We start from the raw sequence: 26,556 nt of genomic DNA, 5'->3' as shown, positions 1-26,556 counted from the left end.
AGGAGCAGGGCTCTTGCCTTGCCTGCTCTGTCCCTGCTGCCCTCTGCCCTCCGTGCCCACAGCAAGGGCACAGCCCCAGCCCCAGCCTCTGCTCCACCCACTATTAACCCATATTTGCTTATTAGGGAAGTTGCAAGCCTGTGCAAACACTTCCATTTGTTCTTGATAAAGTGAAGGCAGAAAAATCGTGCCCATGAGGTGTGGCTGGTGCTGGCGGGCTGCTGTGTGCTCGGGGTCAGGCTCAGCTCAGCCCTGGATGTCCCCAGTCCCCGGTGTCACCATCCCTGCTGCTCTCCAGACAACAGCAGCGTTTGTCCCAAACTCAGCCTGGTATTGCTAATGGCAACTACTAATTGTTCTCTGGCTCCGTACTATATTTAATCCCCCGCTATTATTTTTTCCCCTTTTAATCATAAAAAGCCTAAATTTCCCTTGGGGAAGGTTATTGGCTCAATGGTGGAAATATACCTGTGACTTGCATGGCGCTGCACCGCAGGGGGAATGGCTGTATTTTTAAACCCAAGTACAAAGTGTCTTCAATGCCAGCTTGGCTTAACCCTTCCTAGGGAGGTTGGGAGGCTCTGGGGGCGCCTTCCCCTCCACTCAGCTCCTGCTGCTCCCCCTGGGGCAGGATGTGCCCATTTGTGGGCTCAGACATGGGGGACAGAGGATGGACAAGGAATGAAGGTGGGCTGGGAGGTACGGCTCAGTTTTGCCCTGTTTTCTCTGTTCCTTGCTGGTGTGAACCCAGCATGCACAGGGTTGTGTGAGGGGCACGGCATGTGCACTGCGTGGGGTTTGCGAGCATAACCTACAGCCTTGACACCTTTGAGGATGTGGGCCAAAGTCGTGCTGTCTGAGAGCTATTTTGGGGGAGCGCGGCTGCTCCCGCGGGGCTGCTGGGGAGGTACAGATGGGACAGGCAGGAGGGGGCTGGCCCTCATCTGCTCCCGTTAATGAAGTCACCCATGGGGGGCTCATCCCAGCCCTGAAGACCTTGGGTTGACTTTCAGACGGCTGCTGGTAGGGAGGTTTGGTGCCGTGCAGCTGCAGTGTTGGGAGCACTCATTGCAGCCCAGGGCCATCGCAGGGAGTGTGTGCAGGAGGTGTAGTTGGAGGGGAATCTCTGCCAAAGGAGCATCATGTGGACGGGACCTGGGAGGGGGGGGCGAGGTTTGGGGGGAGAGATGTGGCCGCTCACTTGGAGTGGCTGCCTGCAAAAGGAGCAATTTCAGCATGGGAAAGGAATGCGGTTCCGGCCCCGCCAGGGATGAAGGCTGTGCCTGGGAGAGGGGCGGCTGCTGCGGCACTGACTCACCGGCCGCCTCTCCGCAGCCGCTTCCTCTCCGGGAGGCAGAAACTCCCAGCTTTTATTTATCGCTTGGCCTAAAGTGGGGGGTAAGGAAGGAAATGCTCTTATTTTTAACTCCTCGGTCTCCCCGGGACCTGGGCTGTGTGGGGAGCGGGGCGGCCACCCAGTGTGTGCAACTGGGAGCATCCCCAAGGCTGGGACTGCGCTGCTCACCTGGGGCTGTGCTGTGCAGAGCATCCCACGGGCTGGGAGCAGCTCAGGGACTGAGCTATGGGGGCACAGGAGGTCGGCAGCATTGTGGTTGTGGTTGTGGCTGCGTGGTGGGGTAGGGATGCACCACCAAAATGCTTTCTGTTCTCTGTCCTTGGTGGAGCCTGTTGGGGATGTTCAGTCCAGAGCAAGAGATGCAAAGGAGAACACAAGAGGCTGTGACTTGCTGCTCCCGATCTGGACAGGAGAAAGCGGGCCGGGCACACGTTGTGTTCAGTGCAATGGAGCTTTCTGTGTGTCCCAGTGATTTCACCACTCGGTGCTCCGCAAACACAAGCATTCCCCTGGGAAGGATGAATGCACCGGGAGCCCTCAGCCATGCTGCAGAGGAGGTGCCCAGCGGGGACGTGGTGTGCATGGATGGGTGCACAGAGCTGCTGGCCTTTGATCAGAGCGGCTGATTTGTGCACAAAGTTTTGGTCTCTGATTCCATTGGGGCTCTCCTTCAGCTCCTGTTTTGAAACCTTCATTTGCTTTTAGCAGCAGCATTTTTTTTTTCCTCATGATCTTCTCTTTCCCCCCCTCTGTTGCCCTGAGATAAAACCTTCTAAATTTGTCCTGTGCTGAAAACGCAGCTAATCCTGATGGACCTGAATTCACATCTTCCCCAGAGGAATTGCACTAATTTTTTCCCCCCTTTGTTCTGCCGGGGGATCTGTCCGTTTCCTAGTGGAAAAAACTCAGATCCACTATTTAGGGCAAGGTTTGGGCTCCTGGAACCCGCGTGGTTGGTTGTGGAACAAAACGAAGGAGGACAGGAGAGAAATAAACGAGGAAAACGCATCGTGTTTGTTTGTTTTTCCTTCCCCTTCCAATATTGTTTTTTACAGCAGTCAAGTTTTAATTAAAGCCCAGAACTAGAGCAGCTGTGCTGTCCAGAAGATGTCCTGAGGACGTGCTCCTTTTGCACTGGTGTTATACTGGGAGCCCAGAGCTGCGCACCCAGCCCAGTGCAGTTGGGTGATGGGCTGCAGGCACCAAGGGGGGGCTTTGGGGGTGGGGGGCCCTTCATGCTCACAGCTAATGGTGGTGGTGAGGGGGGTGGGCAAAATGAACGGGGCTGGTGGTTGGGGATGAAGGGGCAGAGCTCGCACATTGCACAAGGGGGGGTTCGTTGATGGTGGAAAGGGGACGGAGAGGTGGCAGAAGGTGCAGCTGCTCCAGCACTGGGCTGGCTCGCTGGCAGCTGAGCTTCAGGGATTTTCCTGCCACAAACACTTACCAGGGGTAGAAAAATCCAGCCAGAGCCGGCCCGTCCACACCAAGGGCTTTCCCCGGCTCTGCAGGTGGTGCGGGATGCCTGGGAGCGCTGCCCCAACGGCGGCTGATGTGCCTTAGGAGCGAGGCTGGAGGGCTGGGGGCCGCTTGTTGGTCCTGGGGAGGGGGGCAGAAGTGGGGTTGGGGGGGGGGGCGGTCACAGCAGCGGGATAGGAGGGCACATCCCAGCTACACCAGGCGCTTGGTTCGACGGTGGATGCATCACTGGCACAGAAAGCACCCCGTGCATCTCCAAACAGCCCCCCAGCACGGCCCGGGGCTGGACAGGGGGCTGTGAGCCGGAGCGGGGGGGAACTCTGCACCCCGGGGGCGGCACCGCGGGGTGAGCCCAGGGTGGGTGCGGGCAAAGCTCAGAGCGCTTCCGCCCGGCTGCGGGGAGCCCCGCGTCCCCAGCTCGGCGACACGGGGACCGACGGCAGCGGGGCGCCGACCCCCTCCCTCCCCTCCGAGCCCACGCTCCCCTAAGCCGGGAGGCGGGGAGCTGAGGGTGGGGCCTCATTTTGGGTACCCCCCCCCCCCCCCACTTCGCCGTGCCGCTTCGGTTCTCCTCCCAGGCCAAAAATATTTGCATGCTTTTTCGAGCAGGACTTCCTGATTGCTCTCTATTGGCTGCAGGTAGAAAGCTGCGGGGAGACGGAGGAACGGCCGGCCGGACAGATCTCATGCAGCGCTCTTCTTGAGCCTCTTCCTCCCGCTCTCCTCCTCCTCCTCCTCCTCCTCCCGCCGCTGCCCGGCTCCCTTGGCTCGAGTCCTGCGCGGCACATGTAAAAGTTGAGCCGGAGCGTCCCGCTGCTCGGCAGGGAACGGGCGAGGGGCAGAGAGCGAGAGCCGGGCTGGGACAGCCCCCGGGCGCGACCCTGAGCCCCGCTTGCTCCATGGTGCATTCGTGCCCGCGGAGGTGACGTCGGGAAGAAGAGGCGCCGTGCCGACTCGAGGGCAACCATGAATGAGATGTCGAGTTTCCTGCACATCGGGGACATCGTCTCCCTGTACGCCGAGGGCTCCGTCAATGGCTTCATCAGCACTTTGGGGTGAGTGAGCCCCGTCCCGGCACCGCGGGTTTGCTCCTGGGGGAAACGGGGAAGGGAAGGTGGAGCTGGGTGGGAAGAAGGGATTGAAACCCCTTTACAGGTGTTGGGCGTGGGGAGGACGGGGTACGGAATCCCCTTTGCCTTTGTTGGTTGCAGCTGGGGCGTGATTTGGCCCTGCAACCCACAGCAGCTGTGGACAGAAGCGATTTTCCCATCTTTAGAGGGTTAAGGTGGGCTCAGAAGGCAGGAGGGTCCGCGGGGCTGCACACAGCACTGACCAGGATGGTTTGCTGGGGGTGGCAGCAGGAGGGCTCCCTACCTGGCCCTGTGTGGCTGCAGGCTGCTGTCCCGATGGCCTTCGCTGCCCACCTCGAGGGCTGGAGCAGCGGGGGGAGCAGGCTGTGGGCAGCTCCCTGTTGTCTCCTTGCAGCCCCCAGGCACAACAGAACAGGAGGGAATCTTGCAGCCCGACCTCAGGGACCTGTCCCTTGTCCCCGCTGCTTTCATGCTAAAATAACACTGGGTCAAAACCCCTGGGCTGCACATAGCAGGGAGCCAAAGCTCTCCTGCATCCCTGAGCACCAAGCCTGATGCTGCTCCTAGTACGTGGGTCTGTGCCAGTACTTGCCCCATGGTACATGTAGGAGAGGCTGAGATCAGGCAGGAATGCGGACTTGGATGGGATTCCTGGGGCAGGAGCTGCCCGGCTCTATAATCTGTGCTGAATGCACTTGCTCCCACATGCCTGTGTAGAACTGGAGACGTACATACGTCGCCTACACGTGTACACACACCCACTGCGGGGCACACGCAGCCTCTCGGATGTTGCCCACATGGAGCCATGCCTGGCCGGCAGCAGGAGGCTGCCCAGAGCTGTGCTGGTGGGCGCAGGTACAAAACCCCACGTGTGCAGCTGTGCACGGTGCTGACGTCGGGTCCTGCGTGCGTGGGATGCAGCCTTGTTGTGCTCAGCCCTCACCCTGGGCTCCCACTGGGAGGGGTCTCCGTGGTGGGGTCTGTGCACTCAGCACCTTCCCATCCTTCCCATTGTAGGTGGAGGAGCTCCAGCAGAGCCAGCCCGGTTATTAGCCCACGCAGCATGTCCCAATGGCTTGCAAGGAGCCAAACAAAGAGATGTTCAGATACTTTCAGGCTCCAACCCCTTTGTGGCTCTGGCTCCCTTTTCTGCAGGATGCTTCTCTGGTCCCACTTACACACACTTGGAAGGCAGGCTGTGCTTATGGGCCCCACTGTGGCTTTTGCTGGGCCTGCTTTTCCCAGGGCTGTTTTCTCTGGGTTATTTCCTACCCTGTTTTCCTGTATGCCCCACGACCTGGGAGACCCAACCGCACCTTAAATCACTCCTGTGATAAGGGACTGGGTGACTCACTGAGAGTGCTTCTCCCCAGCCCTGCTGCTGCCTGTTTGGGACCTTATTTGGTTTATTTGCAAGGCAAATAGCTCTGCCAGCCCCAGCTGGGTGCTGCGTGCCCAGCTGAGCATCCTGCCGGAAGGGCTCCCTCCATCTTTCCTCCCCTATGGCACAGGTTTTGGTCTCGGGGGTGTTGTGGGATCATTATGGAATGATATTGAGAGTTTCCAGGTGCCCTGTTAGGGCATGCACCCAGTGTTCTGCTGCTTCTGGCTTCCCTGTGCCAGCATCCTGGTGGGGAGGTGAGCTCTTCCCAAGAGTGTTTCTGTAATCCTGGACGATGTGGGTCTAAATGGCACCTAAATACAAACCCAGTGGTGCTTGCAGGTTTTGCTGCAGGATGAGCGGGCTTGTGTTTAACTTGTATTAAACCAGGCTGCTTATCAACACTACAACTGAAGTGGTCTCTTTTCTCCATGCATCTGGGGGACTTGCTGGAGGGGTTGGGGCAGGAGGAGCCCTGCAGCCCCCTGGGCTGACCTCCCCCTCTGCTCCCAGCCCCAGTCCCAGTGGGGGCACAAAGCAGTGCTGTGGTGGGGTGCTCTGTGAGCATCATCTACACCAAGCAAACCAGTGCCAGGCAGGGAGGAGGGCTGGGAGCTCTTGCTTTGGTTCCTGCTCCATTGGTGCATGCGGTGATGCCGTGTGCCCTGGGAAAACCACAGCCAGAGGTGTCCCCATCTCGGCTTGTGCCTCTGCTGGGCCAGCATCGAATAGCAGGAGCCAGCCAGGAGCAGTGAGATGCTGCTCGGGGTTGAGCTGCCCTGTCCCCGCCATCCAGGGAGCCCAGGGACTGGCACTGGGGGCTGGCAGAGGTGGCAAACCCACCTGTATGGCAGTTGGCTGTTTAGCATGAAATAACACCTTTGGTGGCTGTAATTGTGATTGCAGGTGGATGTACAGGGTGGAGCGGCTGAGGGAAACACAGCTGGTGAAAGGGCAACTGCAGCCACACTGGGTCAGGACGTGGGGAGGAGACACCAGGCTGACAGCAGCATCCTCGTGGTGCTGGGACAGCGGGGGCAAGGCTGCATTTTTGTGGCTCATTTGCTTTATTTTTGCTCCATTTGCCCTGCCAGGGCAGCCGCCCCGTGGGCACCCTGCCCATCCTGAGCCTGAGGGGTTGACCCAGCCCCGTGCCTGCTGGCAAGTTCTGCTGTCCTCCTCCTCTCCTCCTGGACAGCCCCAGCTGGCCGCTGTCCCCGGGGGGATCAGGGGTGTCCGGCGGCCGTAGATTGCAGTGCTGGAAGAGCTGCTTCCCCTGACCTCCGGCGAAGGCTCTGCCTGACGCTGGCTGGTGGCCAGGGAATCACTTTGTGCTCGGTTTGGAAGCACGCAGAAAGCCCCGCTGGAACTGCTGCAGGGCTTAAAGCTAACCAGATGCTCACATGCGCTGCGGGCAGCAGCATGCGGGGCTGCGGGATCACACCGCAGGGCGCTTCGAAGCGGCAAAGCATGAGCAGTGCCCTCAGCCTGCAGTGTCTTCCTCCAGCTGATCAGACACCCATGGCAGTCTCTCATTAGCACCTGGGAAATGAAAGCCAGCAGCCCCGCTGCCCTGATAGCAGAGGGAGCTCTGCCTGGTGTTGGGGGAAGCGCGTCCCGGCCCCAGCAGCAACCCAGGTGACTCATGTCCATCGTGTCAGGATCCTTTCAGCTTTAATTCTCAACTGAATAATGCTAGTCCGGAGGATCACGTAAAGAAAAATAATACTTTGCATTCCTGCAGAGCGTGTAATTGGAGCATTAAAGACAGGGAAACTGCTCGGAGGTCATTAACTAATTAAGACTTGCAGCTTGGCAGGTCGCTGTCTGCAGCGCTGCGTGGCACAGCGGTGGCACTGGGTGCAGAAACTGCAGGTGATGGAGCTGGCACCTAAAGGAGGCTCCTGTGCTGCAAATGGGCTGTGTGGGTCAGATGCTTCCTTGGAGACCGTTAGTCACGGTGGAGAACTTCCACACTGAATTCTTTTTAAAGAGCAGAAACGAAGGCACCCTTCTGCTCCTCTGGGGTGGTGGAATTGAATTGGGCACTCTCTGAGGGCCGGTGCTGCGCTATGTAGCTCTCATTTGACTCAGGCAACATGTGTGCCAGGCAGCACTGCAGGGTAATAGAAACCAAAAGAGCCTCCAGTTGGCATCAGGCTGGGCTGAGGCTTTGCATATCTTCTGCACACACACAGTGAAGCCCCTGCTCTCCTCCCTGCTGTGATTTGTCCCCTCTTTACCTCCCTTCTTGCTGTCCCAAGTGCCCACAGGAGCATGGGGGCAGTCCCAGCTCCTTTCCAGCTGTTGTGGAAGCTCTGAGCCTGGTGAGGAGCCCAGCACCCAACCACAAGTGTGAGCCAAGCCCTGCCTGGCAAAACATCCAATGTCTGTTTATCAAAACCCCATGAGTTTTGGTTGTCCAAAATCTGGATCTTTGCTCACAGTTATTGAGCTGCTGCTGCTACCAAAGATTGATTTTCTTTCTTCACTTGAAAGCTAAAGTGAATCTCCCCCGAGCCCCAGGAGCTGCAGCTTCAGCAAACCTCTCTCCTGGCAGCACCACGATGCCTGGTGCCGCAGCACAAGGCCTGGCTGCATTTTGGGGTCCTGATAGAGGGTGAAAGCAGAGGTCCCGCTGTGCCGTTGTCTGTGCGTTGGGATGTTGGCTGCTGCTCCAGCCCCACTGCCAAGGACGCAGCAGCACCAGGGTCCCTGGGGTCCCAATCCATCAGCGCCGAGGCCAAATTCCATTCTGCCGAGTGATGGAGAGGAATTTTCCCCTCCTCCAGAGAGCAGCTGGAGCTGCAAGTAGGATCTCTCTTGTTGCAAGCCCTCTGCAGTACGACATGCCGGGCTCTGTTTGTCAGCTGCATGAATCCCCAGGGCAGTGCATTGCTCTATGCACACTGCACCTGTCCTGTCCCCAGCTCTGCGTCCCCCCCCTGGGTTGCGTATTTGCTGCATTCCTGCACCCACCTCCCAGCAGCCCAGACTCAGGTGGGGACACGCTCCTCACTTCCTTGCCTGGGGCTCAGCGCGGTTTCTCTCCTTGCATCACTTCCCAGAGGTTGGCAGAAAGCAGGCGAGCGGGTCCAGCCTGTCCCACTGCTGCAGTGTGTTCCCTTGAAAGCCTCAAAGTCCCGCAGAACCAGGTGCCTGCCAGCCCTCGGGGCTCTGGGGCCAAGCAGAGGGATGCCTGGTGTCTGCAGCAGTTTACACCCTGTGCATCCGTAGGGGTAGCTCCCAGCTGGGGAAGGAGAACCATTATGTGAAAGCTGGTTTCCAGACTGAAGGCAGCAGAGGGCAACATCCCCATCCCTGGTCTGGGCAGCAGCCTGCCTGTTCACAGTGCCCATCGCCCCAAGGCAGAAAACAGGAGATGTGGGTTTTGATGTTTTGGAGCAGGTGCCAATGGTGTGTTTGCTGCTTTGCTTGCTCAAACCTTGCTGCTGTCTCTTACCAAGCTCTGCTCCTGCTCTGTCCCGCAGGCTGGTGGATGACCGGTGCGTGGTGGAGCCGGCAGCTGGCGACCTGGACAACCCTCCCAAGAAGTTTCGAGGTGAGATGGGACCAGGCTGGGGCAGCCCTGTCACTGCTTGGGGACAACTGAGCATCCATGCCAGGGATGGGGACCACAACCCCAGCTCACCAAGGCTGGGAGGTGCTGCTTGCAAAGGACTTCAGAAAGGGCCCAGGAGAGAAAAGAGAGAGTTGCAGTTGCAACAGGCAAATCTGTTCTCACCTGGCACTAATTACATCTGCTGTGCTTGGCTGCACCTCTGAGTGAGCCAGGGGATTAAGCTGCTCTTTTACCAGGCATGCAGAGATGGTAAATCCCTCCCCATCCTCAGTGGTCACGTTTTGGGCTGTGCTCTCTGCCTCCCCAGCTTTGCAAGCCCTGGGGCTGAGCGGTGAGCCAGTGTGACCCTGAGGTTCTGCAGGGAGAAACTGCTGCACCAAGTGCTGCATCTACCTGGGAAATGCTGGGAAATGGGAAGGCAGTGGTCACGCTGCTGGATGTGGGGTTTGGTTGATGGCAGCCTTTCCTTTTACACCAGGTACCGTAATTTCAGACCCCCCTTTTTTAGGAAATGAAGCTCTTTAAATATTGGTCACCCCCCCTGCATCCTGCCCCAGCCCCTTCCACGGTGCAGCCTTACCTTCCTATGGTACAGCTTTACCTTCCTATGGCGGAGCACCCTGCTGGTGTTGTCCCCTCTGCTGAGCAGTGACCTCGCTGTCTGTAGGACCACTTGTCCCTCCTTTGTGCATGGTGTTGGCTACCAGGACATCTGCCAGCCCCACAGCCCTGACACACCCCACAGCCTCTCTGTTCCTGATGGACTTTCACCTGGGAACAGCTGGGAGCCACGGCAAACCCCCAACCCTTCCCCTGGTCTCAGCAGCCACAGCGTCTCCCTTCCTGGATATGGGTGGGTGCTGAATCTCTTTTCCAGACTCAGGTCTGCTCTGGGTTCAGCCCTGCTCCATGCAAACCCTATCAGGATATCCAGCTGCTTGTTTTAATGGCCGGAAAGTGAGCAGTTTGCCTTCTCAAAAGCTATCACTGCGAGGGAAGTAAAAACAACAGGCTGGTGCTGTTTCCCTGCTGCAGCAGCAAGAGGCTTAAGAGGGTTGTAATGGGCTGTTGCCATCCCCATATCCTGCAGCCAGACCCTGCCCTTCCCTGCTCAGCTCCCATGCTATTCAATGTGTTTGGAGCATGGTGAAGGGAATGGCACCTTTCTCCTACAGACCTATGTGGGTTTTGGAGATGCCCAAGCCCATCGAGGACCTTTCATTGTTGTTTTCTTCCCCTTAACCCTTCCCCAGCTCTGCATTCTGGCACATCAGGAAGAAGCGAATAGGATGCCTCAGTCCTGCACTCAGCAGGATTTAAGCCCACCATCCATCTTGAAAAGCTCCTTGGTGCTCAGAGCCAGGGTCCCAAAACTCCAGATTCCAACAAGAATTTCTTTGGAGCTTTCCCCTGTGCTTCAGTTTCCTTCCTTGCAACACATTGCCATGGGACAGGGAGGTCGAGCAGCTCTTGCAGGCAGAGAGTGCGTGCAGCCAGGGGTTTGATTTGCAACTATCTCTTAACAGCTATGTTAGATCTCTTCCCTCCCTGCTCAGTTTCTCTTTTGCACCGGGTCCTTTTGCAACCTAATTAGCAACTTAATGAAAACAGCTCCAGGTAGCCCCGTGGTGCTGCTGGGAGGCAGTGGGAGAATTCAGCCAGGCATTGCAGCAGCTGTGTTGAGTCCCCGATTAGAAGCCCAGCATCACAAAGCCTCCTTGGCACAGGACATGCCATTAGCAAATAGACCTGTAAAACGAAATGTGAAACTTGGCCTCTCACCAGCATCCCGAGCCGGTGAGAACTGTGCTCTGGGCTTGTTTGTTCGTCACTCCCAGGTAAATAAATACGTGCTTGCCAGGGAGCGGGGCCAGAGATGGAAGTGATTTTTCCTTCTGTGTCTGAAGTTTCTGCGCTGCTATTTCAGGCGTGATTCGGGTGACCCTTTCTGAGGGTCCCTTCCTGCCCACATCCCCACGCAGCTTCTGACCCGGAGCCAAATCAGGGCTCACAGTGCAGCTGCAGTCTCCTGGTTTCCAGAGAGCTGCTCTGTGCTTTGATTCACAAAGTCTGGTTCTGGGCTTCTGTCCTGACCGCAGCACGGTGGGGAAAGGCATTCAGACTGGAGCGGTACTGAGGTTCCATCTACACAAACCCAAACCCTTACTGTCTGCATCACCCAGATGTCTCTTTTAGGGCAGGCGTGCAGCTGCTTGCAGCACTGATTTGTGAAGTGCTTGCTTGGAGCTTCCAGCACTGCCCACTGAGCTGTGAGCAGTCACAGGAGAGCAGCAGCGTGTCGTGGAGCTGCTGTGTCCACTGTGGGGACAGCATCCTGCAGGGACGTGAGACCTCAGTGCTGTGGGACTGCCTGCTCCTATCCCAGTCCTGCAGCCCGCTCTCCCTCCCAGCAGGATCTGCTCCTTGTGCAGCCCAGCTGTGCCTCATCAATACATTTTCTCCCCATGAAGCTTTCCTTCCCGAATTACAAGGCTGTTTCCGATGGGAACGTTTCTATTGCTGCTCCAGGAAGTGGAGTCACTGCTGGACTCCTCTTTTCTCTGATCTGCAGCTCGTGTGCTGACAGCGGGCAGTGTGACCCTCTGCCAGCCTGCATTCTTGCTGGGGGAATGGAGAGTGCTGTGGGGATGGGAGCAGTGCCCGGAGCAGTGCTGCTCCTTTCTGGGTGACACCGGTCCCATGCAGGACCCTGTGAGGCTGCTGCAGCTGATGCTCGCCTTCATCTCCTTCCAGATTGCCTCTTCAAAGTGTGCCCCATGAATCGCTACTCTGCCCAGAAGCAGTACTGGAAGGCCAAGCAGACCAAGCAGGACAAGGACAAGATCGCAGACGTGGTGCTGCTGCAGAAGCTCCAGGTGAGCGGAGCTCGTAGCTGCCAGCACTGGGAACCACTTGTGAGCAGTCCCTGGGCAGAGGTTGGACTCCAAAGCTCTCACTGTGCAAACCCTCCGGTGTTTTGCTTCCTGGAAAACAGCTGCACGGCCAAGACCGTCTGGGTTCTGCTGTATCTGGGTGTCCTTCTGCTGTCCCACTGCCCTTTTCTTGCTGTGGATCTTTGTCCCGGGACTGAGCTGTGGGGAGGAGGAGAGGTTGGGCTGAGCGATGGCATCTGTCTGTCCATGCCCAGCACGGGGGAGCTGCTACAAGCAGGACCTGCTCCAAAGGGCTGGGGGAGCGAAAGGCTCCTGTTGACTTCCATAAGATTTGGAAAAGGCCCATTTTAAACATTGCATAATCTCCTCAGACAGCTGGCGAGGCCCTGAGGATGATTCATAGAAGTGAAGCTCAGGCAGGATTCATTAAATCATCTCGTTGGGCTCCGAGCTTGGCCCCACTGCTCCCCAGTTTTGCCTTTGTTGAGTGAGGGCTGAGGCAGCGTCCAGCTAAGGCTGGATGTACCAGGTTAGGATTGGCGCTGCTGTGACCATGCACAGAGTGGTCCTGGGGGACAGAAGGAGGCGTCCCTGGCACTTCCTATAGCTTGGGGTGCAGGTGGTCCCCTGGGGCTCACTCAAGGGGCAGGAGGATCTGACCACGCTGAGCTCTTCTCCTTTTGGCATTCAGCATGCAGCCCAGATGGAGCAGAAACAGAACGAGACGGAGAACAAGAAGGTGCATGGGGACGTGGTGAAATACGGCAGCGTCATCCAGGTATGGGCAGCGCTGGGTTGTGCTGGTCAGTGGTTTGGTGGGAAAGCACTCAGAGCCAGCAATGGCAAGTTGGGCAGCTGCTGGGAAGGAGCTCCCCATGTCCCTGCTGGAGGAGCAGCCCTGGGGCCTCACCCTGCTGTTTGCTTCCTCAGCTCCTGCACATGAAGAGCAACAAATACCTGACGGTGAACAAGCGGCTGCCGGCCCTGCTGGAGAAGAACGCCATGCGGGTGACGCTGGATGCCACCGGCAATGAGGGCTCCTGGCTCTTCATCCAGCCCTTCTGGAAGCTGAGGAGCAATGGAGATAATGTGAGCGTGGGGCCGGGAGTTCCCCCAAAGCTTTTGCTGTTGGCTCCCCTGCCCACCGGGTGCCCATCTCATTCTCTGTGCCCTGCTCCCCTTTTGCTCCCCAGGTAGTTGTGGGAGACAAAGTCATCCTGAACCCCGTGAATGCCGGGCAGCCGCTGCACGCCAGCAACTACGAGCTGGCTGATAATGCGGGCTGCAAGGAGGTACGGGGCTGCCTGCAAAGGGCCTGGCTTGGAGGGCTGGCCTGCTTTTCCCTTTTCCCTTTTCTTCTTTCTTTTTCATTTCCCTCTCTGGGATCGTGACCTCATTCTGTTGCTCCTTAGGTGAACTCGGTCAATTGTAACACCAGCTGGAAAATCAACCTCTTCATGCAGTTCCGTGACCACATGGAGGAAGTGCTGAAGGGGGTGAGGAAGAAGGGTTGGCCACCAGCCATGGGGACACTGTAGGGTCAGGGGACCCCACGCTGGTCCCTCGTCAGGCATGTGAATAGCTGCTTGGCTATGCAAGGGCAGGATGCCTCGAGGATCTTGATTTGTAGGAGAATTCATCACTTGGAGCACCTCACAGGGTGCTGGAATTGGGGATTTTAGTACCCAGGTATCCCAGATGGCATCAGGTTCCCCTCTGCCTCCTTGAATTAAGCTTAACCTATGACAGTTGTCTCTTGAGCACAATGTGAGGCTCACACAGTGCCAGCAGTGTTCCAGCCATGGGGATGGCTTTCAGCTGTTAAGCCATGCAGCAGGGCTGGCTGCTGCCTGGGAAAGGAATTTTCCCTGCAGAGCTATTGTTCAGGTCTGAGGTCCTCCAGGAAGCAGCTGGATGGATATTGATTGTGAGGACCTTGCAGATCCCCATCCCCAGGCGCCCGCTTTATCCCTAACTTCCTCTGCATCCTCCTGCTGGGGCATGAATGCCACGATTGCATTGGTGAGCAGAGCCTCTGCCTGCTCCAGAGATGCAAAGTGGAGATGTGCACCCCCAGGGAGTAGGAACAGAGAGAAGCAAGCAAACAGAGTGATGGCACTGCAGGGTAAGGGTACCCTGTGTCCCCACCGCTCCGTGCATTGCAAGGTGCCTTCCCTTGGTTCAGAGGGTACAGGATGGGTAGGACTGCAAGAGCTGGCAGTGCCCTGCAGTGCTGATGGTCCCATTGTGCTGCAGGAGCTGCACCATGCTCTGGGTTACGTGTGGGTGATCCCAGCCCCTTTGTAGGGCTGTGGGCTCAGAGTAGGAGCTGCAGTGGCTTGCAGGAGGTGAAGCACAGCTACAGGGCACAGAGCGAATGCTGCCTCTGTGTCCTCACTGTCACATCCCGCTGCCAGGGGGACGTGGTGAGGCTCTTCCACGCCGAGCAGGAGAAGTTCCTGACCTGTGATGAGTACAAGGGCAAGCTGCATGTCTTCCTGCGCACCACCCTGCGGCAGTCGGCCACCTCAGCCACCAGCTCCAATGCCCTCTGGGAGGTGGAGGTGAGTGGGGCTGAGGGATCCGGGGCGACTTCATAGTGCAGGCAGCCCAGGAGATGAGCATCCCTCCAGTCCCTCGGTGGTTGTCTGGTGTCTGTGCCCAAGTTTATTGACTTGTGGGTACCTTTGAGGTAGGACGGGTCTCTGTTGCTTGGGCAGCCCCATTCTGAATCCTCCTCTGCTCCTTCCAGGTGGTTCACCACGACCCGTGCCGAGGGGGGGCTGGGCACTGGAACGGCTTGTATCGCTTCAAGCACCTCGCCACAGGCAACTACCTGGCAGCAGAGGTAAGGGGGCAAGCAGAGGGGTGCAGAAACATGCCCTGCCTTGAGAGGCTGCAAAAGCACCTTAAAGAAGTGATGTCCTGTCTTGCCTTGTCCCCTTGTGCCGCAACATGGGGACATTTGCAGGACAGCACCTGGCCCTGCTCCTGTTTGCTTTTGCAGTGTTCTTCCCTCGCAGGTAGGGATGCTGACACTGAGGCCATGAACGATGTTGGGGTTTGTCCATTTGTTAGGGACTGTCCCCTTGAAAATCCCCTGCCCTGCAGTGCTACATGCACTGCCAACATCACCGCTCCCGTTGCCACCCACTGGCCCTGGCACAAAGAGCTGGGAGGTGGGGGGGTGGCCGGGGCCTTCCTCTGTTTGCTCACCCTGGGCCATGCTGTCCCGGCACAACCTTGTGAGATGGAAGCAGGAGATAACACATCCGACTGTGTTTAACTCTTCCTGACCAAGTTTTGCCCTTCTTCATCCTCTGGTCCCTTCAGCCGGGATGCTGGGGGAGACATGGGCAAAATCTGAGCCTGGAAATGCCATCTGCCAGGTGGTTTTTGCTGCCATTTAATTGGCTCAAGGTCTCCTGATAGAGAAACAAAGGGATTTCTGCCCTTAAAGAGTCTGGTTTATATGACTGTGCCAAGGGAGCAGGGCTGTGCCTGGGGGTGCCGGCTGCATCCCCTGCCAAAGGCGTTTCAGCACGGCGAAAGATGACCAAAGGCAGCCAGCCAGGGCACCGTCTGCTTCTGAAATGGCTGCTGAACTGGGGTGCTTCCAACCAAAAGGCATGCACGTGGCATCTGAGCAGGCCAAAGATCTCCTCTCAGGCTGCTGCTGCTGCCTGGCTTGCATTGCTCAGCGAGACCCCAGCCTGGGGCCTTGAGGGAGTACCGGTGGGAGCTCATCCTGCTGCAGTGCAGAGCCCCAGCTCTGAACCAGGGCTCAGCCTCTCCCTCTCCTCTCTTGCGGGGCCAGAGCTCTCTGCACTGGGGATGGGTCCTGTCCTCCAGCCCCATCTGGGCAGGTTTCCTCTCTGCACCGTGATGAAGCAAGGCAGGAACGGAGCCTACACCCCACACTCGGGGCTTTGGAGGGGCCGAGGGGGTGGGCTGAGAGCTGTCTTTCATCTCCCTCTTTAACTTTTCAGGAAAACCCAAGTTATAAAGGAGACGTGGCTGAGCCCAAAGCAGCGCCCACGGTGAGCTGTGAGCAGCCTCGCTAGCAGAAATGATGCTGCCGCTGCCTGAAACCACGCTGCCTCTTAGATACTGCCTGAAAACAGGGAAATGCTCCAAAAGAGCCTGTGCCGTGCTGCCGGGTCCTGCTTAGTGGCTGCCCCACCTCAGGGCCGCCCAGCAGGGCACCTCGCATCCCGCACCATAGAGCAGCATCCATCCCTATGTCCTGCTTGCGAGGGGACCCCACCCCATCTGTTGGAGGGGTCCCGGTGCATGTTGGATCACCAGGCCACGGGGGTGTGCAAACGAAGTGCTGGTAGAAGAGCGATTTGGTCTTGCAGGGGGTTTTTCTCATTGCCCTTAGTGAGGTTTGGAGAAGAGGTGGCCTCGCACCGTGCTTGTGCTCTTGCAGCCCCTCCTTCGTCTCTGCACTGCGAGGCTCAGCCCGGCATCCAAGCAAAAGCTTCTGCTCTGAGCATTGCTGCTGCGTGTCTTCCGATGCCATGTGTGCAGGGAGGCCGGGCTCAGTGGGGTGGTTACCCGGGCTCAGGGCCACTTTCCCCATTGCAGGGGGGGAGCAGCCGCTCCAGCCGCAGGAACACGGGGGAGAAGATCAAGTACCGGCTGGTGGCCGTGCCTCATGGGAATGACATCGCCTCCCTCTTCGAGCTGGACCCCACCACGCTGCAGAAGACAGATTCCTTCGTCCCACGGTACGTCAGCATGTGCCAGCGTGGAGGGGTTGGAATAAAGAGGGAGGGTTAATTGTGTGCTGTGCTGGAGCCCGGTCTGCTCCTGGAGGGGCTTTGCTGGGTGGGCTCACCGAGGCACGGTGCCGTTCACAGGAACTCTTATGTGAGGCTTCGCCACCTCTGCACCAACACCTGGATACAGAGCACCAACGTGCCCATTGACATTGATGAGGAGAGACCCATCCGCCTCATGGTGAGGCCCTGCGCCCTCCTTCCATGCATAGATTTATCCCCTTCCCTCCTGGCTTTACCCAGTGACTTCCCTGGCTTCCCAGGGTGCAGCCTCCCCCAGCACCCAGAACCCATCCTGCTGCTTCCAGGAGGAACAAACTGTGTCCCTGATGTCATCTGGGTGGGTGGCAGCTGGTGGGCTGACACTGGGCACAGCCCTACCTGTGTGACACCACTTCTGTGTTCCTTCCCAGCTGGGCACGTGTCCCACCAAAGAAGACAAAGAAGCTTTTGCCATCGTCTCCGTGCCTGTGTCTGAGATCCGGGACCTGGACTTTGCCAACGATGCCAGCTCGATGCTGGCCAACGTGGTGGAGAAGATGAACGAAGGTTTTCTTAGCCAGAACGACCGGAGGTAACAAAAAAAACCCCAATAAAATAAAAGTCGTTTTCCTGTGGAAGTGAGGCCATACTGGGGTCTTCCAGCATCGCTGTGGGACGGGGCCCCTGGCTGGGTCTTGGTGCCAGTGCTGCGTTTGCTTTCCTGCCTGCAACCCAAATCCACGCCTGCTTCTCCCCAGGGGTCTGGCGAGGAAATCAGATAACGCTGCAGACCCGCTGCGGCCCCTCCTTGGCTGCTAGAAAAATAAGCGAGGGGCTGTGAGATGGCCCCGTGATAGGGGCAGCCCGCTTAGTCACCCTGTTATTTTTAGGTGGGTGGGTTCTTGGCGTTTCCTGCGCAAACAGGGATACTCTGTGGGACGGAGTGAGCTGCTGCTGCTCTGCCAGCCCACGGCTTTGCAGTGCTTGCTGTGGTTGTGACTCAAGGGGCAGAAGGCTTACAAACAGAACTCCAGCTCCGTGAATCACGAGCAGAAGGCTGTGCTGTTTGGCCTGGCACCTGACTCACAGCAATAATTTCCTTAGGAAGCACAGGGGCTGCAGAATCTCACGGCTGAGGGCAGCTGCTGGCCACTAGCAGCCAGGAAGGATCAACCAGCAGCGTCCTGAGCCCTGAACCTTTTGGCCCTACACAATGTGCCAGCAGCATTGTGGGGAGCTGAGGGTGGGTGGGGTGTGTAAATGGCCCCCCTGACTGGAGGGTCCCACCGCCACGCTGTGCCCCCTTGCAGGTTTGTGATCCAGCTGCTGGAGGACTTGGTGTTCTTCGTCAGCGATGTCCCAAACAACGGCCAGAACGTGCTGGACATTGTGGTGACCAAACCCAACCGGGAGAGGCAGAAGCTCATGCGGGAGCAGAACATCCTGAAGCAGGTGAGGAGCCCTGGGGCTGTGCACACCCAAGCAAGGCTGAGGTTCTCAGGTGTTCCCTGCCTGGCCTTGGAACGTGATGGAGGACGGGTCTCCAAAAAAGCCCACTGAGGAAGTGGCACTGGTCTCCAGTTCACACCCTTGTGTTGTACCAGACCCTCTTGGGAAGTCAGTGGGAAGGCAGGGGAGGCATGCAGCACTTATCTCTGATTTTGGACAGATCTTTGGGATCCTGAAAGCCCCCTTCAAGGACAAAGGAGGGGAGGGGCCCTTGGTGCGGCTGGAGGAGCTGTCGGACCAGAAGAATGCTCCCTACCAGTACATGTTCCGGCTGTGCTACCGCGTGCTCCGGCACTCCCAGGAGGACTATCGCAAGAACCAGGTGGGTTGGGGCTAACAGGAAGAGCCCCATCCCACCTATGTGTTGCACAGCTCCAGGAGGCTGAGGAGGTCTTGGCTGGGGGGTTGAGGGCATGAACAGACCCTGATGTGCAGCCTTGTGTGCTCATCACTCCAGGAGCACATAGCCAAGCAGTTCGGCATGATGCAGTCCCAGATCGGCTACGACATCCTGGCTGAGGACACCATCACAGCCCTGCTGCACAACAACCGCAAGCTGCTGGAGAAGCACATCACCAAGACCGAGGTGGAGACCTTCGTCAGCCTGGTGCGCAAGAACCGTGAGCCACGGTGCGTGTCCTGCACCCCAGCCCAGAGGGCTTTGTGCAGCATGGCGGTGGGGTGTGCTGGAGCAGGCTGGAAGGAGGGCCAGTGGACCCCCCTTTCACAGCGAGCTGTCCATGACCCGCTCTCGTTCTCAGGTTTTTGGACTACCTCTCAGACCTGTGCGTGTCCAACCACATCGCCATCCCCGTCACCCAGGAGCTGATCTGCAAGTGTGTGCTGGACCCAAAGAACAGCGACATCCTCATCAAAACAGAGTGAGTAGCTCAGCAGAGATGTTTCCATGGCTGAGGCTCAGCGCCTGTCCCTGCCTGCTTCCAGCTGTCACAGTGTCCCCATAAATCCCATAATGCCCCCATCACCCCTCACGGTGCTGCATCCATAGAAGCACCTCCAAGTTTACTCCTTTCCCACCGCAGGCTGAGGCCGGTGAAGGAGATGTCCCAGACCCACGAGTACCTGAGCATCGAGTACTCAGAGGAGGAGGTCTGGCTCACCTGGACGGATAAAAACAACGACCACCATGAGAAAAGCATCCGGCAGCTGGCGCAGGAGGCCCGGGCTGGCAATGCCCATGATGAGAACGTCCTCAGCTACTACAGGTGGCAATCCCACGGTGTCTTCTGCCCAGACAGGGTGAGGACATGAGGGTTGCATGGCCTCACCCTCTCTCCCTCGTCCCCATGCAGGTACCAGCTGAAGCTCTTTGCCCGCATGTGTCTGGACCGCCAGTACTTGGCCATCAAGGAGATCTCCCAGCAGCTCGGCGTGGACCTGATCTTCCTCTGCATGGCGGATGAAATGCTGCCCTTCGATCTCCGAGCGTCCTTCTGCCACCTCATGCTGCACGTGCACGTGGACAGGGACCCTCAGGAGCTGGTGATGCCCGTGAAGTTTGCACGGCTCTGGACTGAGATCCCCACCGCCATCACTATCAAAGAGTGAGACACGCCGGGTCTCGCTGCAGCTTTGAGGGATATGGGATGGCAGGTGCCATCCTCTGTAGGGACTGGATAGGCTCCAGCAGGGACCGGGAGGGGGGCACCTGCCCGGCCGCTCGCTTCCCTGTGCTCACCCTGCTGTCTCCCCACGCAGCTACGACTCCAACCTCAACGCCTCGCGGGATGACAAGAAAAACAAGTTTGCCAGCACCATGGAATTTGTGGAGGACTACCTCAACAACGTGGTGAGCGAGGCGGTGCCCTTCGCCAACGAGGAGAAGAACAAGCTCACCTTCGAGGTGCGGGAGCTGCTGGTGTCACAGCATGCTGTGGGATGTGGCCGTGGTGGCCGTCGGCCTCATCCAGACCTTGTGGCTGCCTCTGTGGCATCCCGTGTTTGTTCCTCCTGCTCGTACCTGAGCGCAGCAAGGTCTGGAGCTGCTTTGTCCTTCCCCAGGTCGTCAGCCTTGCCCACAACCTCATCTACTTTGGCTTCTACAGCTTCAGTGAGCTGCTGCGCCTGACGCGCACGCTGCTGGGCATCATCGACTGCGTGCAAAACCCACAGCTGATGATGCAGGCGGTCTACAGTGATGAGGTGACGGGTGAGTCCCTGCTCCAGAGGCAGGCACGGTCCCAGGGTTTCTGCCCAGTGCTATCCAGTTTGGGCTGCAGGAAAACAAGCCACACATTTGATCACATGGAAACTTGGGCTGGGGCTGAGCTGAGTCCTTGTCACCCATTGGCAAGTCCTGTCAAGCCCTTGGCCATGGCAGAGAAATCCTTTCTGCTCATTCTCTGGTTAACACCCATAGTATTTTCGAGTCTAAGTGGGTCTTTCTGTTGGTCCTCTCCTGCCTCCCTTCCCTTCTTCCTTAACCCTGCAGGGAAGAATGTGAGGAGGTCAATCCAGGGTGTTGGACAGATGATGTCCACGATGGTGCTGAGCAGGAAACAGTCTATCTTCAGCCCTCCAAGCCTCAGTGCTGGCTCTGCCCCAGAGCCTGTGGACAGAGGGAGGAGCGTCGAAAATGAGAACATCGTGGTGATGGAAACCAAGCTGAAGATCCTGGAGATCTTGCAGGTGGGAGGAGAGGCATCATGAAGTTGCAAGGGGGTCAGGGAGATGTGGTTTTCTGATGCAGAGAAGCAGATGACGTGATGAGAGGACTCACTTTTGCTTTCTTCCCTCTCTGCTGCTGCCAGTTCATCCTGAATGTGCGGCTGGACTACAGGATTTCCTACCTGCTTTCCGTCTTCAAGAAAGAGTTTGTGGAAGTCTACCCCATGCAGGACAGCGCGGCTGACGGGACAGCTCCAGCCTTTGACTCCACAAGTAACTCTTCCCTTTGCTCTTGGCACACTCAGGGATATGGAGGGGAAAGCTCCAGCAGCTCTCCATCCTCTGGCAGGGAGTTTGGGGGATTGGAGTTTGTGCAGGGTGGATGAGGGGTCTCATGTCCATCATGGGTGCTTGGACTGTGGGCTGCAGGGAGCTGGGCTGGTTCCTGCAGTGTTTCTTCCAGTGCACAGGGATCGTGTTGGTCTTCCCATTTATCTCCCTTTTCTCTCCCTTCAGCTGCAGCAATGAACTTGGACCGCATTGGCGAGCACGCGGAGGCCATGTTTGGTGTGGGGTGAGTCCCTGCCCCTGGTGCACAGTTAGCCTGGCTGGAGGGCTCTTCCCTCTCCTTCCCGTACTTGCTGCTGGGGCTGAGAGCTGCAGGTGATGAGGAAGATGAAGCTCTGAAGGCCCATGCAGCTGTCCCATCTGCCCTGAGAGGTGACAGAGTGCACACCAGCTCCCACATGGCTGCTAACACAAGCACTTTTGTGCTGGCTTCAGGAAGACGAGCAGCATGCTGGAGGTGGATGACGAGGGAGGGAGGATGTTCCTGCGGGTGCTGATCCACCTGACGATGCACGACTACCCACCACTCATCTCCGGCTCCTTGCAGCTCCTCTTCAAGCACTTCAGCCAGAGGCAGGAGGTCTTGCACACCTTCAAGCAGGTAACCCTGGAGAGGCTGCATCTGATGGTCCCTTTGCTTTGGGAGGAGATCTGGGCAAGGAGGAGGGAGTTCATGGTTTGGGGCTCATGCCCCAGACCAGCAGCACAGGGAAGTCCCTGTGAATGTCACTGCAGGTTCAGCTCCTGATCTCAGCTCAGGACGTGGAGAACTACAAAGTGATCAAATCAGAGCTGGACAAACTGCGCACCATGGTGGAGAAATCGGAGCTGTGGGTGGACAAGAAAGGCAGCGTCAAAGGGGACAGCAATGTGGATGGGAACAAGAAAGAGAAGAAAGAGGTGAAAACTGTGAGCAATACCTGGAACCAGCGTGGGAGAGGAGCTGGGGTCAGACCTCTCGATGGAGCATGCACAGTGCTGGGAAGAGGAGGGCAGAGAGGGTCCTGTCACACCCCAGGCTTTGGGGAGGTGTGGTGGGACCCTGATGCCATTTCTGTCCCCTTGCAGCACACTGCTGATGAAGAGGTCATTGCTCCAGGAGAGAAGAGCAGCGAGAACTATCAGATAGTCAAGGGGGTAAGAAAGGCTACAACCTATGACAGCTTGTTCCTGCCAGCTCAGCACAAGCAGGTCCCCAGGGCTGGTGGCCATCCTGATGGGCTCCCAGGCTCAGTTCCCCTTTGGCCACTGTCCTTCTGTCCCCAGATCCTGGAGCGGCTGAATAAGATGTGTGGGGTTGGAGAGCAAGTACGCAAGAAGCAGCAGCGCCTGCTGAAGAACATGGATGCCCACAAAGTGATGCTGGATCTGCTGCAGATCCCTTATGAGAAGGTGGGGGGACAGAAGCTGGTCCTCAAAGTGCATGGGGCAAGGGGTGGGGACGTGGGGACATCCTACATGGCTGGGTCCTGTGGCTGGGCAACCTGCTCCTCTTCTCCACCTCTCACCAACCCTCTCTGCCCTTCCTCAGGGTGATGCCAAGATGATGGAGATCCTCAAGTTCACCCATCAATTCCTGCAGAAGTTTTGTGCTGGCAATCAGGAAAACCAGGCTCTGCTGCACAAACACCTCAACCTGTTCCTGACCCCGGGGGTAAGGAGAGAAGACTGAAGGACTTTGATATCACTCCTGGGGTTGAGATCAGGAGATGGGAAAGCCAGGAGAAGACACCTGGAGGAGGCAGGACCGGGACAGGAGGGGAGGCTGTTCCTCGCAGCCCCCAGCCTCACTCTCTCCCCCTTGTCCCACAGCTCCTGGAGGCTGAGACAATGCAGCACATCTTCCTCAACAACTACCAGCTCTGCTCAGAGATCAACGAGACGGTGCCGCAGCACTTCATCCACTGCGTGGCCACCCATGGCCGCCATGTGCAGTACCTGGACTTCCTGCACACCATCATCAAGGCCGAGGGCAAGTACGTCAAGAAGTGTCAGGACATGATCATGACCGAGGTGAGCATCTCTTCTCCTGCCCGTGGGTTGTAAGCACAGGGCACAGCTCCTAGGAGGAGCGTGGTTATCTTCTCCTTTGGGTAAGAGCCTTCCCAACCACGTGATTTCTCCCTGGAGATGGAAGAAATATCTCTAAGAGATGCAAGTTCTGGGAGCCCGTAACCACTTTGGGGTCCTTCAGGTTGTGTTTTTTGACTGCAGACACCCAGTTTTTCCCCACAAGTACACAAGCCTTTCGCCTCACCCTGGGTGCTCCATCTCACTGCCCCAGTGCAGAAGGTGTCATTGTGAGGTTTCACATCCTTCCCTGAAGCAGTGACTGGTGACTCTTCCCAACAGCTCACCAATGCCGGGGACGATGTGGTTGTTTTCTACAATGACAAGGCATCGCTGGCCACCCTGCTGGAGATGATGACAGCAGCCAGGGATGGGGTGGAGGAGAACAGCCCGCTGATGTACCACATCTCGTTGGTGGACCTGCTGGCTGCCTGCGCTGAGGGCAAGAATGTCTACACTGAGATCAAGTGTACATCCCTGCTGCCCTTGGAGGACGTGGTGCGGGTGGTGACCCACGAGGACTGCATCACAGAGGTATGGGCTGCCCTGGGAGGAGGGTGTCGGTGGCTTTGTTCTGTTTTCCATCCCTCTGATGATGCCTGCACCCCATTCCCACCTCCCCGGCAGGTGAAGATGGCCTATGTGAACTTTGTCAACCACTGCTATGTGGACACGGAGGTGGAGATGAAAGAGATCTACACCAGCAACCACATCTGGACTCTCTTTGAGAACTTCACCCTGGACATGGCCCAGGTGTGTGGGTTGGGCTGGGCAGGAGGGACAGCTGCATTCCATGGGGACAGCCTGGTCACCAAAGCTTCCTTGGCAAACAAGGTCCCTTCCCTGGCTCAGCAAGGTCCCAGCAGCACTGTGTGCCAGCAGTGTCCAGCTGTGCTTGCTCACCTGGTCCCGATGCCATCAGCATCTTCCCATCTCCTCACAGATGTGCAAAAAGCGAGAGAAGCGCTTGCCAGACCCCACTCTGGAGAAGTACGTGCTGACAGTGGTGCTGGACACCATCAATGCATTCTTCAGCTCTCCCTTCTCAGAGAACAGCACCTCGCTGCAGGTAACGGGGTGTTGCATAGCCGGGCCATGCATGGAGCGAGCAAAGGGCTCACGCTTTGGGAAAAGGAGTCTGAGAGCACCTTGCACTGATAAAGAGCTGCCCATTCTCTTCTTCAGACCCACCAGACCATTGTGGTGCAGCTTCTCCAGTCCACCATGAGGCTGCTGGAGTGCCCCTGGCTGCAGCAGCAGCACAAGAGCTCAGTGGAGGCCTGCATCCGAACGCTGGCGATGGTCGGTAAGGAGCTGTGCTGGAGGGATGCTCTGCTCCCTGCCTGCCAGAGGGATGCAGCTGCTCCGGCTGCTTCTGCTCCAGCAGCAGGCAAGAGCCATCATCCCTACTGCAGCCATGGCTGTCTGCTGGGAGCAGGGAGGTCTGGCTCTGGGATGTGCCTTTTTAGCTCCGCGTTGTTTGGTGTGGCTGGAGGAGGGCTGAAGCTTGGGCTTGGCTGGGGAATTCCTGGTGTGTCCTTGCTGGTGCAGGGCCCAGAAAGCAAGCTGGCGTTTGTGGCAGCTTTCCTTCGCCAGGACTTTGCCCTCAGCCTGCCTGCAGCTGCCTGACTCAGGACAAGGGTTGTCAGCACTGAGTCACCACGTGGAAAGCATTTCGTGCTGGTTAGGTGCTGGGTGGAGACACTGGCCGGAGATGTAGGATTCCCCTTTGTAATTGCAGCCTCTCTGCACTGGGCTTTTCCAACTGCAAACCAGAGGCGGTGCCTCCTCCCACCCCAGGCTGTGGGCAATGGGTGCTGCATTGGGGAGGGATGGGTGGAAGAGCCACAGCCCCCGCCTGCCTGGAGGGCTTTTCTCTTGTATTTTATTCATATCTTCTTCACTGCAAATGAAGAGCAGGTGAAGGGGTGCCCGACCTGGGGCTGTGCAATAGCTGATGTGGCAGCTGATAGCTCATGGCTGTCCCCAAACCTCTGTCCCGCAGCCAAGAGCCGTTCCATCGCGCTGCCCATGGACCTGGATGCCCACGTCAGCTCCCTGCTCAACAGCAGCTCCACCAGCACCGTGCAGAGGAACACGTCCAGCTACAAGACAGCCACGCGGACCTTCCCCCGCGTCTCCACCACCCCCAACCAGTGGGACTACAAGAACATCATAGAGAAGCTGCAGGTACAGGGCTGTGTGACAGCAGGAGGGTGTGGGCATTGCAAAGTCCCTGTCCTGCCCTTTTGTCCCCGTGGCGTGCACTGACCTAAAGGTGTGCGCTGTGGTTTGTAGGACATCATTAATGCCCTGGAGGACCGCTTGAAGCCGCTTGTGGAGGCTGAGCTGTCTGTGCTGGTGGATGTCCTCCACCGGCCTGAGCTGCTCTTCATGGAGGGCACGGAGGCGTATCAGCGATGTGAGAGCGGAGGTTTCCTGTCCAAGTGAGGATGCTTTAAAGTTGCCGTGGGGCTTTTGGAGTGGGTTGGGGACCTGCAGAGTGGAGGAGCGGTGGGAAGGTGCCCCTGGGGACCTCCTTGTCCTCTTGACTCTGTGATGGTGACTCTGCTGTGCATGGCCAGGCTGGTGCAGCACACCAAGGACCTGATGGAGACGGAGGAGAAGCTGTGCATCAAGGTGTTACGGACGCTGCAGCAGATGCTGGTGAAGAGGAACAAGTATGGTGAGAGGGTGAGCACCGCAGCCCTATGGCGTGTCCCCAGCCCCACTGCTCAGCTGGCAGCTCCCTGCCCACCACAGCTCACAGGTGCTCAGCCTTGTTCTGTTCCGGTGCTGGCACTGGGAGCCTCATGATGTTTATTTGTCTTGGCAGGGCAACCTGCTGCGGAAAATGCTCCTGAACAATTACCTGCAGAACAAGAAGTCCAGCTCCAAAGGGGAAATCGTGGATGCTGCTGGGGGAGGTGAGTGCCCTTCTCCTGCACCTTCCGCGTCTTTCTGTGCTGCTCATGCATGCTTTGGATGCCTGGTTCCAAACCGTGGTGGGATCAAACCCATGGATGGTCTCTGTGCTCCCACCTCCATGGGAGAGAGGAAGGATTGGCCTGGTAGTGAGTTATCTGTGCTCGTTCTCCTTCATCACTGCAGCATCACATCCATCTGTGCCCTCTCCTGCAGGCCAGGACCAGGACTGGTCTGCTATCGCTGCTGTCCAGTGCCGGCTGGACCGAGAAGGAGCCACCAAGCTGGTGGCTGACCTCATCATGAACACCAAGAACGAGAAGATCTTCCAGGAGAGCATCCTGCTTGCCATTCGGCTGCTGGATGGGGGCAACACCGAGATCCAGGTGCCTGCATGGGGTGGTTTACGTGTGCATTGTGAAGGTCCCAATATGGTGCAGAGCAGTCCTTGGTCCCTGGTTGGCCTCTGGGCAGCAGACTTTGCCAGCGTTTGTTTGCTCACCATCTGGGGGAGGAACTACAGAC

At 57.7% G+C, this 26,556-nt stretch overlaps 1 protein-coding gene across 4 annotated transcripts in view; it reads left to right on the top strand.

The window, feature by feature from the left end:
* Nucleotides 1-2,469: 2,469 nt before the first annotated feature.
* Nucleotides 2,470-26,556, top strand: part of ITPR3 (inositol 1,4,5-trisphosphate receptor type 3) — a 35,687-nt gene continuing 11,600 nt past the window's right edge. For 2 of the 4 annotated variants that reach the window (XM_072355868.1, XM_072355866.1), the window contains exons 1-40: nt 2,470-2,537; nt 3,476-3,891; nt 8,800-8,870; nt 11,646-11,767; nt 12,477-12,563; nt 12,716-12,874; nt 12,979-13,077; nt 13,198-13,281; nt 14,203-14,349; nt 14,538-14,633; nt 15,775-15,825; nt 16,376-16,518; nt 16,651-16,750; nt 16,983-17,143; nt 17,862-18,003; nt 18,221-18,382; nt 18,518-18,690; nt 18,822-18,941; nt 19,104-19,286; nt 19,374-19,625; nt 19,780-19,924; nt 20,083-20,230; nt 20,513-20,709; nt 20,832-20,961; nt 21,205-21,262; nt 21,472-21,637; nt 21,772-21,936; nt 22,105-22,173; nt 22,303-22,428; nt 22,568-22,690; nt 22,849-23,049; nt 23,389-23,640; nt 23,734-23,859; nt 24,050-24,175; nt 24,292-24,412; nt 25,112-25,296; nt 25,405-25,553; nt 25,692-25,800; nt 25,943-26,033; nt 26,248-26,417. In XM_072355868.1, coding sequence (XP_072211969.1) covers nt 3,803-3,891; nt 8,800-8,870; nt 11,646-11,767; nt 12,477-12,563; nt 12,716-12,874; nt 12,979-13,077; nt 13,198-13,281; nt 14,203-14,349; nt 14,538-14,633; nt 15,775-15,825; nt 16,376-16,518; nt 16,651-16,750; nt 16,983-17,143; nt 17,862-18,003; nt 18,221-18,382; nt 18,518-18,690; nt 18,822-18,941; nt 19,104-19,286; nt 19,374-19,625; nt 19,780-19,924; nt 20,083-20,230; nt 20,513-20,709; nt 20,832-20,961; nt 21,205-21,262; nt 21,472-21,637; nt 21,772-21,936; nt 22,105-22,173; nt 22,303-22,428; nt 22,568-22,690; nt 22,849-23,049; nt 23,389-23,640; nt 23,734-23,859; nt 24,050-24,175; nt 24,292-24,412; nt 25,112-25,296; nt 25,405-25,553; nt 25,692-25,800; nt 25,943-26,033; nt 26,248-26,417 — 5,298 coding nt within the window. In that variant the 5' untranslated portion in view covers nt 2,470-2,537; nt 3,476-3,802. Of the gene's footprint in view, nt 2,538-3,475; nt 3,892-8,799; nt 8,871-11,645; nt 11,768-12,476; nt 12,564-12,715; nt 12,875-12,978; nt 13,078-13,197; nt 13,282-14,202; nt 14,350-14,537; nt 14,634-15,774; nt 15,826-16,375; nt 16,519-16,650; nt 16,751-16,982; nt 17,144-17,861; nt 18,004-18,220; nt 18,383-18,517; nt 18,691-18,821; nt 18,942-19,103; nt 19,287-19,373; nt 19,626-19,779; nt 19,925-20,082; nt 20,231-20,512; nt 20,710-20,831; nt 20,962-21,204; nt 21,263-21,471; nt 21,638-21,771; nt 21,946-22,104; nt 22,174-22,302; nt 22,429-22,567; nt 22,691-22,848; nt 23,050-23,388; nt 23,641-23,733; nt 23,860-24,049; nt 24,176-24,291; nt 24,413-25,111; nt 25,297-25,404; nt 25,554-25,691; nt 25,801-25,942; nt 26,034-26,247; nt 26,418-26,556 lie in introns of all 4 variants that reach the window. The other 2 variants (XM_072355867.1, XM_072355865.1) reach the window with 1 other exon arrangement.

The sequence above is a fragment of the Excalfactoria chinensis genome, chromosome 23 (assembly GCF_039878825.1).
Source record: "Excalfactoria chinensis isolate bCotChi1 chromosome 23, bCotChi1.hap2, whole genome shotgun sequence".
In the NCBI taxonomy this organism is placed as follows: Eukaryota; Metazoa; Chordata; class Aves; order Galliformes; family Phasianidae; genus Excalfactoria; species Excalfactoria chinensis.
This window is presented reverse-complemented; position numbering and strand designations above follow the sequence as displayed.